This window comes from Nerophis ophidion, linkage group LG25, assembly GCF_033978795.1.
Source record: "Nerophis ophidion isolate RoL-2023_Sa linkage group LG25, RoL_Noph_v1.0, whole genome shotgun sequence".
NCBI lineage: Eukaryota > Metazoa > Chordata > Actinopteri > Syngnathiformes > Syngnathidae > Nerophis > Nerophis ophidion.
Window position 1 is genome coordinate 39,724,137 of NC_084635.1, and position 15,898 is coordinate 39,740,034.

The 15,898-nt window shown below is 37.9% G+C and overlaps 1 protein-coding gene across 2 annotated transcripts in view; it reads left to right on the plus strand.

Moving 5' to 3' along the window:
* Positions 1-2,160: 2,160 nt before the first annotated feature.
* The window catches only part of atic (5-aminoimidazole-4-carboxamide ribonucleotide formyltransferase/IMP cyclohydrolase), a 28,469-nt gene continuing 14,731 nt past the window's right edge, over positions 2,161-15,898 (plus strand). For both annotated transcript variants that reach the window (XM_061887196.1, XM_061887197.1), the window contains exons 1-3: positions 2,161-2,332; positions 2,494-2,620; positions 7,832-7,975. In XM_061887196.1, the coding sequence (XP_061743180.1) occupies positions 2,314-2,332; positions 2,494-2,620; positions 7,832-7,975 (290 nt within the window). In that variant the 5' untranslated portion in view covers positions 2,161-2,313. The remainder of the gene's footprint in view (positions 2,333-2,493; positions 2,621-7,831; positions 7,976-15,898) is intronic.

Genomic DNA, 15,898 nt, shown 5'->3' on the forward strand with positions numbered 1-15,898 from the left:
GAGGAATTTCCCCCCAAACTAAAACCCTCCTTTAATTTATGAATATAAAGAAAATGTTTGTATTATTATAGAACATACGTCGTGAATATACTTACATTTATGGTATTAAAGTGTGATAATGTTTCCATTCATCAACAAGTATAACAGTCAAATCAATCAAAACTTGATGAATTAATCATGAATTCATTTCATTACACTTCCAAAGAGACAACACATTTTGCAATAAGAAGTAGTTTTGTTCATGTTTTAGCTAGCATATGCTAACATTAGCTCTTTTATGACGTCATAAGTGACTGTAAAATGTGCACGCACACACTGGTTGTAGTGAAAGTACATTTTAATAAATAGCTACCAAATACTTCAAAAGTTACTCACTTGTTTAGCAGAGTATTTTTTCCCACTGAATATGAATTACGTGTTCGTAATGTTTGACTACTTTTTACTCTTACTTGAGTCGTTTTACTCTAAATCAGGGATGTCCAAAGTGTGGCCCGGGGGCCATTTGCGGCCCGCAGGGAATTTTTTAACGGCCCAACGGCACATTCTAAAAATACGATAAGAAAAATACAAAACATAAAAAGTGGTAAAAAAGAGCAAAGAGGTGAAATTTAACAAGAAAATGTTCCAATTTTGACTAATGACACAAAGCTGCCATGCATGCTGTTTCTTTCTTAAAAAAAAAAATAACGAATCAAAATTAATGTCCTTATGAATTATTGACTTATTCAAGGCACCAATTACGTCACATTAAATATTCCACTTCGAGATATTTTTTGTGTAAAATGTTGCATATTTTGTGTTTGCCACACGTTTTTTTTTTAAAACGAACAAACAAAAAACATAAACAACAATAAAACGTATAATCGACGGCTAGATCTGAAGTTGATCTCGAGATTATTGTGTTAAAAGTAAACAAAATAATTAAAATTTATTTTTTAACACTTTAATGAGTTGAACCCTTTTAGATCCCCAATATTTTTTTTTTGCCATTGCTCAAAAAATAATAATGAATTGAAATCAATGTTGTTATAACTTATTGACCTTTTTAAAGATACACTTATTATATATCCCAAAATATTCCACTTAAAAATGTTATTGGGTGAAAATATTGCATACAGTATTTCCTTGAATTGCCGCAGGGCATATAGTATGCGCCTGCCTTGAATTACTGCCGGGTCAAACTCGCTTCCCAAAATAAATAGCGCATGCTTAGTATTACCGCCTGGTCAAACTCGTGACATCACGAGTAACACTTGCCCTGTCATCATTTTCAAAATGGAGGAGGCTGATTTCAATACCGGTAATTCGAAATTGCATAAAGGGAAGAAGATTAAGAGCTATTCAGTAGGATTTAAGGTCCAAGCTTACATCACACTCAAATTTTTACTGCATACCTTTGGTAAGTGCCGGAGTGAGAAGAGGTTTTGAAATAATTAGCGCATGCTTATTTTAACGCATGCCTTTGGTAAGTGCCGGAGTGAGAATAGGTTTTAAAATAATTAGCGCATGCTTACTTTTACCGCATGCTTTTGGTAAGTGCAGGAGTGAGAAGAGGTTTTAAGTTAATTAGCACCCCGGCGGCAATTCAAGGAAATACGGTATTTTGAGTTTTTTTAAAAAAAAAAAAGGTTTTCTTTGACAAAAAGAGCATACAACTTAATTTTTTTTAAATGTTATATTGACACATAGTCCTAATGTTGATCTAAAGATTAAAGCCTATAATAATAATAATACTGAATAATGACACATTTTAAATATTTTTTTGACCAAAACCTTTTGGTGTCCCCGGGATCAAGCCTTATACGTTTATTTTTATACACATATAGTATTGGTTTTTAAAAATAAAAACTATCAAAATGGCCCCAGCTTGCATTGATTTTTCAGTGTGTGGCCCTCAGTGAAAAAGTTTGGACACCCCTGCTCTAAATAAAGTAACGCTACTGAGTAGAATGTGGTCACCTCTAGTTTACAAAGGAGTACATTTTAAAGTATTTAAGCTAGCAATATTTTTACTTCCATTCACGTGATTAATCATTTTTATTCATTTTTTTTTTCAATTTAATTTAATTTTTGTATTTTTCCGTTGACGTGATCAATCTAAGCACTTCCTGAATGTAACTATGACGTAGGGGGGGTTGGGTACGCTCGTGTGAAGTTTGGGGGCGGGCCGACGGCGCGGGGCGGGGCTTAGCGAGCACATGAAGAAGAAGCGTTGAAAAGTGGAGGATTCGAGTCAGTTTGTCACAATTATCTCCTTGCTCGCTCCTCTAACCTTCCACTTTACTTCTCCAAGACGACATTGTTCCTGCCAACATGGCCTCTGCAGAACTCGGTAAGTTTCCTCCTCCAAGTTTCATTCAAGAGCAACTTATGTCGTAGCTACGGGACGTGGCGGGAGCTAACTCTTCAGCTAGCATGATTAGCATCGTGGTGCTATTTTTATACACCGGCTGAAGAAAGAGTGACATTAGTGTTTTGTTGCGTCCATTGCAGCTCTGCTCAGCGTGTCAGACAAAAGTGGGCTGCTGGAGTTTGCCCAGAAGCTGCTGGGCGTTGGTTTGAGTCTCGTAGCTTCAGGAGGGACCGCCAAAGTTCTGCGTGATGCTGGACTGGCTGTCAGGTACGTCACAATCTATACATATACATCTATATTCTATATTCTGTGTGTATACATATACACAGAGGTGGGTAGAGTAGCCAGAAAGTGTACTGAAGTAAGAGTACTGTTACTTTAGAGATGTATTACTCAAGTAAAAGTAAGGAGTAGTCACCCAAATATTTACTTGAGTAAAAGTAAAAAGTATGTTGTGAAAAAACTACACAAGTACTGAGTAACTGATGAGTAACCTGATTACGGCAACAAATAATGCACAAAAACATAAAAATAGCAATGAGCAAATTCAGAGCCAGGAATATCTCTTAAGCAACTAAAACAATTATATACATTAAATAATAGTACATTAAAATAAAATAAAAAAATGGCACATTGAGCCACAATAACTTAACAGCACCATAGCCTCAGTAGGCATTCATTGATTTGATTGATTGATTGATTAAAACTTGTATTAGTAGATTGTAGTACAGTACATATTCCGTACAATTGACCACTAAATGGTAACACCCCAACAAGTTTTTCAACGTTTATCAATTACTTAGTAAATGACCACGTCGAGGTGATCTACCTCATATATACATACACACACATATCATTTATACACACACATATCATACATACACACACATATCATACATACACACACAAATCATATATATATATATATATATATATATATACATACATTTATATATACAGTATATCATTTATATGTATTTATTTTGCCGTTTTTGTTCACATATTGAAGGTGTTTTAATGAATATACATGCATGTTTAACATATAGATTCCTATCTTTCATGAAGACAAGAATATAAGTTGGTGTATTACCTGATTCTGATGACTTGCAATGATTGGAATCAGACGTCCACGTTTTCAAATGGAGGAGAAAAAAAGTTCCTCTTTTCTGTCTAATACCACATGAAAGTCGTTGGTTTTTGGCATCTTATCTGTCCAGCTTCCATATTCGTTTTTATACACTTTACAAGAAATACATTGGCGGAAAACTCCGTAGTTTGCTAGCTTGTTTGCGCTGGCTTTCGGAGACTCTTATTTTGTTAGCGCAGGCGCGACGGAGCAGCACTTTTATTGTGAAGACAGGAACTGTGCGATCCGTCTTTAGGCTTTTGACGGGAAGTACGGTTGAAATAAAGTGTCTTTTTTCCTTTACACTTTTGATTGATTGAAACTTTTATTAGTAGATTGCACAGTACAGTACATATTCCGTAAAATTGACCACTAAATGGTAACGCCCCAATACGTTTTTCAACTTGTTTAAGTCGTGTCATGTGACCGCCTGGCTCTGTTTGATTGGTCCAACGTCACCAGTGACTGCATGTGATTGGTGAAACGCAGGCATGCGTAGATTCTACTTTGAAGCTCTGTCATAAACCAAAACAAACATTAATAGATCGATAAAAAAAAGTAGCGAGCTGAATGTAGATAAATGGAACGGAGTAAAAGTAGCGTTTCTTCTCTATAAATATACTCAAGTAAAAGTAAAAGTATGTTGCATAAAAACTACTTGTATAAGTACAATTTATCCCAAAAGTTACTCAAGTAAATGTAACGGAGTAAATGTAGCGCGTTACAACCCACCTCTGCATATACATCTATATTGTGTGTATGTACATGTATATTGTGTGTGTACATGGACTGGCTGTCAGGTACGTCACAATCTGTACATATCAATCAATCAATCAATGTTTATTTATATAGCCCCAAATCACAAATGTCTCAAAGGACTGCGCAAATCATTACGACTACAACATCCTCGGAAGAACCCACAAAAGGGCAAGGAAAACTCACACCCAGTGGGCAGGGAGAATTCACATCCAGTGGGACGCCAGTGACAATTCTGACTATGAGAAACCTTGGAGAGGACCTCAGATGTGGGCAACCCCTCCCCCCTCTAGGGGACCGAAAGCAATGGATGTCGAGCGGGTCTAACATGATACTGTGAAAGTTCAAACCAAAGTGGCTCCAACACAGCCGCGAGAGTTCATATACATCTATATCCTATATTCTGTGTGTATACATATACATCTATATTCTGTGTATGTGCATGTATATTGCGTGATGCTGGACTGGCTGTCAGGTACGTCACAATCTATACATATACATCTATATTTTGTGTATGTATATATTGTGTGTATACATGGACTGGCTGTCAGGTACGTCACAATGTATACACATATCTATATTCTGTGTGTATACATGTACACATTCATGTATATTGTGTATATATAAGAAGCGATGTAACCGGCTGATCCATCGGCGGTCTCGTCTTGTGTGTCCTCCCCCCCACGGTAACTTATGTCTGCTCTCAGCGGGACTGTGCCGAAAATGTAATTTCAGTTCTGTTGTGTCTTTTACATGTTGGAACGGACAAATAAAGATGATTCTGATACATGTATATGTACATGTATATTGGTTGTATACATATACGTCTATATTCTGTGTATATACACATAAATCTATATTTTGTGTATACATATATATTTTGTGTGTATACATATACAGCTATATTCTGTGTATATACACATAAATCTATATTGTGTGTATACATATACATATATATTCTGTGTGTATACATATTAGGGCTGGGCGATATGACTAAAAAATGTATCACGATATAAGTGTTTCATATCAGTCAATATCGATAATTATTGATAAAAAAAACTATTCCAGATAAAGACCAGGAGAAAAAAGGCTGAGTTTAAATAATTTTATTTTAGATATAACCTTTAGAACAAGGTCAGCATTCAGAAAAACAGTCAAATTAATTGAAATACTGATCGATGTGCAAATATTGACATTAAATAAATGCTTACCCAGACTTCTCAACTATACTGAGCGGTAGCATGTCCTTCGCTAATTGATACATCACTGCATCCCTTATTTCTTTATAACGTTTTGTATTGTTGGTGGTCTGTTGTTGCCGCTTCGGTGCTGTTCCACTTGCACCGGCTGATGTTGTGGCTGCTTGCTGCTATACTCCAGTGGGTGAGAGCGGCTCAGGTGGTAAAATAAGTTTGTCGTGTTCCAAGACTTGGTCGGGACGACGACCTTGCAAAGCTTGCAGACAGTATTACTCTGATTCGTATCGGACTTAAAAAATCCAAAATACTGCCAAACTGGTGACGTGACGTTTCCTTTTTTATTTACAATTTCCTCTCGTGCTGCCGCACTCATATTCCCGTTTCGTTGATTAACGTGGACCCCGACTTAAACAAGTTGAAAAACTTATTCGGATGTTACCATTTAGTGGTCAATTGTACGGAATATGTACTGAACTGTGCAATCTACTAATAAAAGTATCAATCAATCGTTGCTTTTTTTTTTCCTATTAGCATTTCCAAGAATGCCTTGCCGTTCAGGCTCGGCCGTGATAGGTCGAGAGGCTAATACCCTTCCTTTGCCTATACCCCCCAGAATGCCGTGCGGTTCCAGCTCTGCGTTTCTTACTATTTTTTTCTAACAGAACTCAGTGAAATTATCGAACGTTCTATCGACCCCATTTTCTATTGATATCGATCACATGTCTATCGCGATATATATTGTTAGTTTTATCACCCAGCCCTAATACATATACATCTATATTCTGTGTATAGATGTGTATGTGCATGTATATTGTGTGTATACATGTACACATTAATGTATATTGTGTATATACATGTATATGTACATGTATGTTGGGTGTATACATGCATATGTACATGTATGTTGGTGTATACATGTATATGTACTTGGATGTATACATGTATATGTACACGTATGTTGGGTGTATATATTGATATGTGCATGTATATTGTGTGCGTACATGGATATATTGATATGTGCATGTATATTGTGTGCGTACATGGATATATTGATATGTGCATGTATATTGTGTGCGTACATGGATATGTACATGGATATTGTGTGTATACATGCATATGTATATTGTGTGTATACATGGATATGTATATTGTGTGTAAACATCAGGGGTGTTCAAAGTGCGGCCCGGGGGCCATTTGCGGCCCGTAGCTAATTGTTTAGTGGCCCGCCACACATTCTGGAAATGCTATTGCAAAAATAAAAATAAAAAACACTAAAAAAGTAGAATGAGGTGAAATCTAATGGGGAAAAGTTGCGATGTTGCCACAAAGCTGCCATGCAGGCTGTTTGTTTTTCTTTAGTTTTTCTTTATTTTGCTCTTATTGCCAACGCTTAAAAAAAAAAAAAAAAAAATTTTGCTTTTTTTAAACTTTATATATATGTAATGAATTATTGACCTATTTAAGGCTCCAATTACTTCAAATATTTCACTTTGTAATGTTTTATGTGGAAAATATGTGCATATACTGTGTGGTTGCCATATAAAAACAGTGTTTTCTTTGACAAAAGAGCAAAAAACCAACAAAATAATAGTTCAAACGTAAAATCGATAGATATATCTGAAGTTGATCTTGTAACTTAAGTGTTGAAAGTAAAACAAATAATAATAAAAATGTCTCACTTTATGAGTGGGGGACCTTTTGAAACCCAAATATATTTAGTGTGATTTTATTTATTTTTTCACTGTCATTACTCAGAAATAATAATACATTGAAATCAATGGTGTCCTGCACTATTGATCTTTTTAGGGCTCCAATTACTTCAGATCAAACATTGCTTTCTGAATGTTTTGGGCAATGGGGGAAATACTGCATATTTCAGTTTTACTATAAAAAAACAAACTTGTCTTTGACTGAAAAGGCACAAAACCTTTTTTTTTTAACTTTACATCAACCTGAAGTTGATATAGAGATTTACTGTAAGCGTTACATAAAACATTTAAATAATAATTTTACTTATTTTTTTCACGTTAATGATGGAGACCCTGTATGGTCCCTGGGAGTCCTAAAGGTAAAATCCATATATTTTGTTATGGTTTGAAAATGAAAAATATCAAAACGGCCCCCGCATGTTTTAATTTTTCTGTGTGGCCCTCAGTGGAAAAAGTTTGGACGCCCCTGATATACATGGATATGTACATGTATGTGGTGTGTATACATGGATATGTACATTGTGTGTGTGTGTGTGTGTGTGTGTGTGTGTGTGTGTGTGTATACATGTATATGGACGTGTGTGTATACATGTATGTGCCTTGGCTCCAAAAAGTTTGGAAAAACGTTGCTGTAAAGTGTGTTTATATTGTATTGTTTGACTTCCTGCACCATGGTGTGTTTTGTCAGAGACGTGTCAGAGTTGACCGGACACCCAGAGATGCTGGGAGGCCGCGTGAAGACGCTCCATCCTGCCGTCCATGGAGGCATCCTGGCTAGGAAGACCTCCGGCGACGCCGCAGACATGAGCAAGCTGGGCTACAACCTGGTCAGGTGAGAGCACAGTCAACCTTGACGTCCTCTGTTTGGAACCTGCTAAAGCAGGGGTGTCCAGGTGCGGCCCGTGGTTTATTTATTTTTTTCGGCCTTAAAAATACCATTTTAAAAAGGGGATTAAAAAAGCAAACTGATGAAATGCAACAAGAAAAAGTGGCCATGTTGACTCTAGTAACAGAATAACTCTTTAAAGCAGCGGTGCCCACACCTTCAGCATGCCAGCTACTATTTAAATGACCAAGTCGAGGTGATCTAGCTCATTTATTTCTATTAGTATGGTATGCCTTTATAGTCAATTCTCACCATGTAAAAGACATACAAGAATCCAAATTGTGCGTAGTCTCGCTAAGAGCAGACATACATTACAGGGAGACCAGACAGGATCGCAGAGGGTCGCCACATTAGTGCCACTCAAAAAGGTAGGAGAAAGGTAAAATTTGGGGAAAGGGTAGGAGGGGGGTGAGTAAAAAAAAAAAAAAAATTCAGTCTAACGCTAGACACCCTAGAGCAGGGGTGCCCATTACGTTGATCGCGAGTTACCGGTCGATCGTGGAGGGTCTGCCAGTCGATCGCAAACCAAGCATTAAAAAAATAAACCTAAACATTTGTGATCATCAATTGTTACAACGACGTCACTTGATTGACATTCACGGCACTCGAGGGTCTTCTGAAATGACGCTGGCTGCTGCGAGCTCATTATTAAGAAAAAAATCACTGACCGGACGGACAGAAACACTTTTTATTTCAACAGACTCTTGGGCCGTACCTGCTGTCAAAACCCTACACAGGGACTGCACAGCTGCTGTCTTCACAATAAAAGCCCTGCTTCATCCTGCCTGCACTAACAAAAAAAAAAAGTCTCAAAAAGCTAGCGTGCACAAGATAGCAAGCTACGGAGTTTGCAGGCAATGTATTTCTTGCAAAATGTATAAAAACGAGTATGGAAGCTGGACAAATAAGATGCCAAAAACGAACCACTTTCATGTGGTATTGGACAGAAAAGAGGACTTGTTTTCCCCTCCATTTGAAAATGTGGACATCATCAGCACTACTGTCTGATTCCAATCAATGCAAGTCATCAGAATCAGGTAATGCACCAACTTGTATTCTTGTCTTCATTAAACAAAGGAATCTATATGCGTAAAACATGCTTGTGTTATCATTAAACACCTTTTAACGTGTTAACAAAAACGTCTCTTTCATAAATTATTAAATATAAATGACATATATGAATGAGGTAGATTCCTTCGACTTGGTCAATTGAATAGTAGCTTGCCTGCAGAAAAAGTGTGGGCACGCCTGCCCTAGAGTGATGTCCAGACAGAGACTAAGGAAAAAAAAAACCTCATAGCCATAGCACACAAAGAAAAACGTGTGCGTGTGTTTCTTTTTCCGTTTTTGTTAACGAGTTGAAGGTGTTTAATGATAACACAAGCATGTTTAACATTCCTTTCTTTCATGAAGACAAGAATATACAGTAAGTTGGTGTGATTGTGATGACTTGCATTGATTGGAATCAGACAGTAGTGATGATAACCTCCACATTTTCAAATTGAGGATAAAAAAGTCCTTCTTTCTGTCCAATACCGAATGAAAGTGCTTGGTTTTTGTTTGTCCAGCTTCCATACTCCTTTTTATACAATTTACAAGAAATACGTTGGTGGAAAAATCCGTAGCTTGTGTGCGCTAGCTTGCTGAGTCTTATTTTGTAAGTGCATGCAGGATGGAGCAGCGCTTTTATTGTGAAGACAGGAACTATGCAGCTTTTGACGGCAGGTACGGTGCGAGAGTCTGTTGAAATAAAAAGTTTTTCGCCTTCCTGTCGGTCATTTTTTCTTAATAATGATCTGGCAGCAGCCAGTTTCAACCACAAGACCCTCGGGTGTTGTCAATGTCAATCAAGTGACCAAAGTCACGTCTTTGTGAAGATTGATGATCGGCAATTTTTAGGACTATTTTTTTTGTAATACCTGGCTGGTGATCGACCAGTAGCTAGATCCACATAATGGGCACCCCTGACATAAAAAAGGTTTATTTTTGAAAAATGGCATAAAACAAACAATTTTTAAATAGTAAATACTCGTAATCGATGGATGGATCTGAAGTCGATCTGGGTATTTAAATGTTGAAATGCATGATTTTTCATTTAGAGTTTTAGGGGGATTTTTAAAAAAAATGTTCAAAAGATAATAACGTCATGAATTGTTGACCTATTTAAGGCTTAATTACTTAACATCAAATATTCCCACTTTAAATTTTTTTGGGGGGGAAACTATTGCGTAGTTTGTGTTTTAACCATACAAAATAGGGTTTTCTTTGACAAAAAAGGCATAAAACTAAAACAAATATGTTTTAAACTTTATATCGACCGACCAGAAATTAATCTTGATATTTAATTGTTGGCAAAATAAAGTATACATCTATTAATTACTTATTTTTAACATCTTTATGGCGGAGTTATTCTGGGTATCCAGGACCAAAGTTGAGGGGAGCTCTAAAGGTTTAAAAAAAAATGTAATATTGTATTCCATCCATCTACTCCCCACCGCTTGTCCCTTTTGGGGTTGCATTGTTAGTTTTGCGTTAATTTATCAGTAGAAAAAGTTTGTACACCCCTGCAGCAAAGTAGATCTGGAAGGGTTAGATAACTTGTGAAAGTGTGAGCAGGAAGCACGAGGGTTTGATGATTGCTTCCACGAGGTGGTCTTGTGACTCTGCTTTGTGTTCACTCAATAAATGAGTGATCACGTCAGTCGGCAGCAGACTTCACTTAAGGAGAACAAAAACTGAGAGCTTATTGATCGAGCAACATGCAAACTTGGTAACGGTTGCACTACGTCACACTTTTTAAAGTCGACTAGCCACTGATGTTCATTTTATTCCTAATCCTGAATTGAACACAGGAGGATGGAATGTTTTGCAACAAAGTTACTCACCGACACGTCACGCACATTGGTCACACTACAGCAGGGATGACACTAACTTTAACTTCAACGTGAACTTAACAAGTGATGTAACGATAGCAGCCGTAAAATTATTCACAGTTAATATCGTGATTTAAATTAAAATGATGTAATGACTGCACTTTGATAAAATCACAGACTTACAGGCACCACCAGCTCGCTAGCTCAAATGCTAACATGAAAACGTCTTTCTTCAGTCAGAATCAAACCACAATCTAAAACACATTCACATTTGTTTGTCAAATCCAATCTTTTTAGTGGCTGTTCGCGTTGCAAAAAATATGTGATTTCTTTTATTTTTTTTAAATAAATAAATAAAATATAATAACTGTACACGGTACACAAAAATTTCGGTTCGGTATGTACCTCGGTTTAGAGGTCACGGTTCGGTTCATTTTTGGTACAGTAAGCCAAACAACAAAATATATTTTTTTGGGTTATTTACCAAATTTGCAAACTCTTCCACCAAAATATTTTTCTTGGGGGAATATTTGATGTGAGGTAATGGGAACCTTGGATAGGTCAATAATTCATAATAACATTGATTTTGATTCAATATTATGTTTTGAGCAATGACAGTTTGAAAGAAAAAAAAACGCTTTGTTTTATTAGTCAACATTGCAACTGACATTTAAACTTCAAACTTTTTTATTTCACTTCTATGTTTTTGTTTATTTTAATAGTATTTTTAAAATCTGCCGTGGGCCTTTAAAACATTAGCTGTGGGCCGCAAATGGCCTCCGGTGCACATTTTTGACACCCTTGCTATAGATAATGAAAAATTAAATCGAATAAATCTATGGATAAAAAGCAGAGGCTGGCGACTCATGCGTGTTCATCATAACCCTCTCGCTCTCTGCCCCTCCCTCAACAATGCTGTTGTTGCGCGAACAATATGTTTTGTTTTTAACCCCTTCTTAACCCTGAACGTACATTTTGAATACACGCAACCATCACTCAAAATGCCGGACATTTGAGGCATTTAAGAAACTGCCCTGACAGCCCCGCAAAAGAGGACATATCCGGTGAAAAGAGGACGTATGGTCAGTCTATCCTAGCCCTGTTGCTGCTAGCATGCTGGTAAAAGAGGACATGTCCGGTGCTAGCAGCGATTGGGCTAGGATAGACTGACCACACGTCGTCTTTTCACCGGATATGTCCTCTCTTGCGGGGCTGTCAGGGCAGTTTCTTAAATGCCTCAAATGTCCGGAATTTTGAGTATTGTTTTCGCTACTTAACATGTCCTTCTGGAAACTTGTTCGGTTCACATCCGCACCAAACCGAAACCCCCTTACCGAAACAGTTCAGTACAAATACACGTACCGTTACACCCTTAAATAACTGTGATATGAAATCTTTTTTAATGGTTACGTTCCTAACTTCACACTTTACCTGGACTTCCAGCAAGTGTGTGTTCATTGTGTGCCGCTCACGCTCGTGCTGCCTTCCACTCACAACGTGTCCACTTCTTTCACCGTCTCAAGGTCGCTGAAGCAAACACAGAGGCTTTTATTTTGGCGGAATGTCAGAGCGAAGGTGCAGCAATTTAACATTGACGAGTGAAGAGCAGCACAGGACGTAAACACAATCATTGTTACTTAAAAGCACACAAATGAGGAAAAAGGCAAATCCAAGTAAATGTAAACATGATCTTCTTCTCCTGTTGGGCTTTCTGCCCGTGTCTTTAATTGTCCCACATTCCAACTGGTTCACGCAAAAGTGCGCCATTTCCCAAGGACCTGTGAGGGTCCAGTTTCTGGCTGAACTGCACACAGTCTTAGTGTTGGAAACTCCCAATTCTCAGGTTCAAACACCAAACAAGAAGAAGAAATCAGGCAGAGACAGGGTTGAATTTTGAGGAGAGACATATTGGGCTGTACACTCTGTTACAGTTTCACTCTAAGCTCTAAGGTACAGTCCCACGTGCTCCTCTATTTATTCGGGAGGTCCCTTCACGTCACTGGGGCTGCTTCTGAAGGAAGGGGTAATGCAAGCAGCCCCAGTAGACTCAATATGTGATTATTCAGAATGAAAATGTGCTGACACTCGTGATTTTACCATGTCGCTATTTTATCTGCGTTGAGGTACTCGATGTCTGTCCTCGGCCGTCAGCAGGCAGGGTCTGGAAACAAAATGCTGATACGAGACAACTCGCAATGGAAAATTACAAGTTGTGCCTTTTGCACCGATAGAAAAGTACAACATCAGCACAATTGATAATAACTATATCAACTGCCTTTAAGCATAAGAGTTGTGTGATAACTTACACATAATTATTCGAACAAATTATCCCACATTCCAACTGGTTCACGCAAAAGTGCGCCATTTCCCCTGGACCTGTGAGGGTCCAGTTTCTGCCTGAACTGCAAACATGTTGGACACTCCCAATTGCAAATGAACCCCAGGGTGTCGTCTTCTCCCACGTCACTAAAGAAGATGCTCAAACCACCTGATCAGTGACAAGTCCACGGAAAACAATACAAATCTTCACCTTGATTAGTTGTGCTACTCCTAATAGGGATGGTCATGGTACCAAATCCGGTTCTTTTTTTGCACTGACCAAATCCTAGCGATTTACATAAAATTCAACTATGCCATATTACGGTACCTGAGTTGCGGGTGACGTCACTGCAGCAGCACTGAGAGCGTACTCGGGCAAACTACCTCTAGGTAGAGTTACATTTTTCAATACCAACAAAGCACTTGACTCAAATGATTCTCCAAAAATGTAATAGTTTGATGCTAATATACGTTAGCTTTGCTATTGACACGCTACTGATCAGAGTTAGCAATTTTACGTCCAATATTGGTAATGAAAACCACAACTGTGGTTGCCTAATAAGAACAATACTTACAGTATTTACACTTTTTAGGGGACAACAAAAGGCTAGACATCAAAGACTGATCTGACTAGCCAGCACACCACAAACTGTACGCTATAGATCGACCAATACGGTTTTTCCAGGTCCGATAATGATACCAGTCATTAGTAGTCAAGGAGGACGATGAGTGATATTTGAAGGTGATATTAATTAGCAGTAAAAGTTATGAAACATGAATATTATATATCAGTAAACATCTGGAAAAAACTTTAAGTTGTTTTTTAACATTATTTTTAGGAATGGTGGGACCAGTGGTGACAATGTTTGATGTTGTGTTTTATTAGGTGTGTCTAAGAGGAGCATCGACATTTTATTTCTAAATATCGAACATCTGCTGGGAAAATTGGTCAAAATATGACATTTCTCTACATCAAAATAACTCATCTACTCTATTTTGTACACTTTTATAACACTTTATGGATTTTAATACATTGTAAGGTTTCCTCCTGAAATATTGTCAACATTGACTTGAAAACAATTCTGGGCTCTTTCACGCAAATTATAGTTGAGACATTTTTCAAGATGGCTGACCATCGTCATTTCTTCCTGGATGTTACAGAAAGTATGAGAATGTGTGAGCTGCTGCCTGCTCTTCTTTGCTGATATAATCATCTCGTATTTGTCAAGATATTTACACAAAGTTTGCATTTTTAACAGAGAAATCTTTTGTCTTCATGTCCATCCATCTCTGTCACGTTATGTGATTGATCATGAAACTGGTGGCGCTCCTTTTAATGTGCCCGCACCGCGAGTGTTGTGGACAAAGGCTTGATCGTTGCACTAGCAAAAACAAACACAACAGTACCGGTAAGATGGCAGACAAGAAGGACAAAAACCGGATTACCCGGCAAATAAAAGACCGTTTGAAAAGTTCAGCAAAAGAGATATATTGTATACAAGCGACCTAAACAAAGTGCTGTAGCAGGGAAAAAAATGGTAACTTTTCTTAAGCAGGACTTGAGCAGTGGTTATTACTATCCACTTCACTAGTTGGTCATTTTTACACATACTGATTACTGCATCCTAAGTGTGTACATTGTATCTAATGATGTAGTTGAGGAAAAATAAAAGCTGATCCCAATAAAAAAAAGAGACCGATACAGTGTATCGGCACCAATAATCGGTCGATCTCTTCCATACTTGCCAACCCTTCCGGATTTTCCGGTAGACTCCCGAAATTCAGCAACTCTCCCGAAAAACTCCCGGGACAAATGTTCTCCTGAAAATCTACGAAATTCAGGCGGCGCTGGAGGCCACGCCCCCTCCAGCTTCATGCAGACCTGAGTGAGGACAGTCTGGTTTTTTTTCACGTCAGCTTTCCCACAATATAAACAGCGTGTCTGCCCAATGACGTTATAACTGTAGAATGATCGAGGGCGAGTTCTTGGTTTCTCATGTCCGTTTATTGTTAGGCAGTTTCATTAACGTCCTCCCTTCGCGGTAACAACACAACAGCAGTCCCGTTTTCGTCTGCCGTAAACAGCAATGTTGTGGCACTTTTAAACAGGACAATACTGCCATCTAGTGTGCATGCATATGGTTAGAAAAATAGTGACAGAGAATAGAACAAAGATGGACAATTCAACCCTTAACTCAACAATGCGTAGTTGAGTGTTATGTGTGTGTATATGTGTAAATAAATGAACACTGAAATTCAAGTATTTATATATATATATATATATATATAGCTAGAATTCACTGAAAGTAAAGTATTTCTTATATATATGAAATACTTGACTTGGTGAATTCTAGCTGTAAATTAACTCCTCCACTCTTAACCACGCCCCCAACCACGCCCCCCACTTCCCGAAATCGGAGGTCTCAAGGTTGGCGAGTATGATCTCTTCTGCCATCTGACTGGCAACCGTAAATGAGACTCCGACATGTGATAATAAAACAAGATATAACAACTGGACAGCAGTTGTTGTTATCAAAAACAATTAATATTTAATAACATACTCCAAAGTATTGAAAATTTGTACCGTATCGGTTCAAATGCGAACGGGATGGGATCTGAGCCCAGGGTGGTGTTGTGGCTTGAGTGGAAAATTTCTGTCCTAGGGTTACTTCTAAAC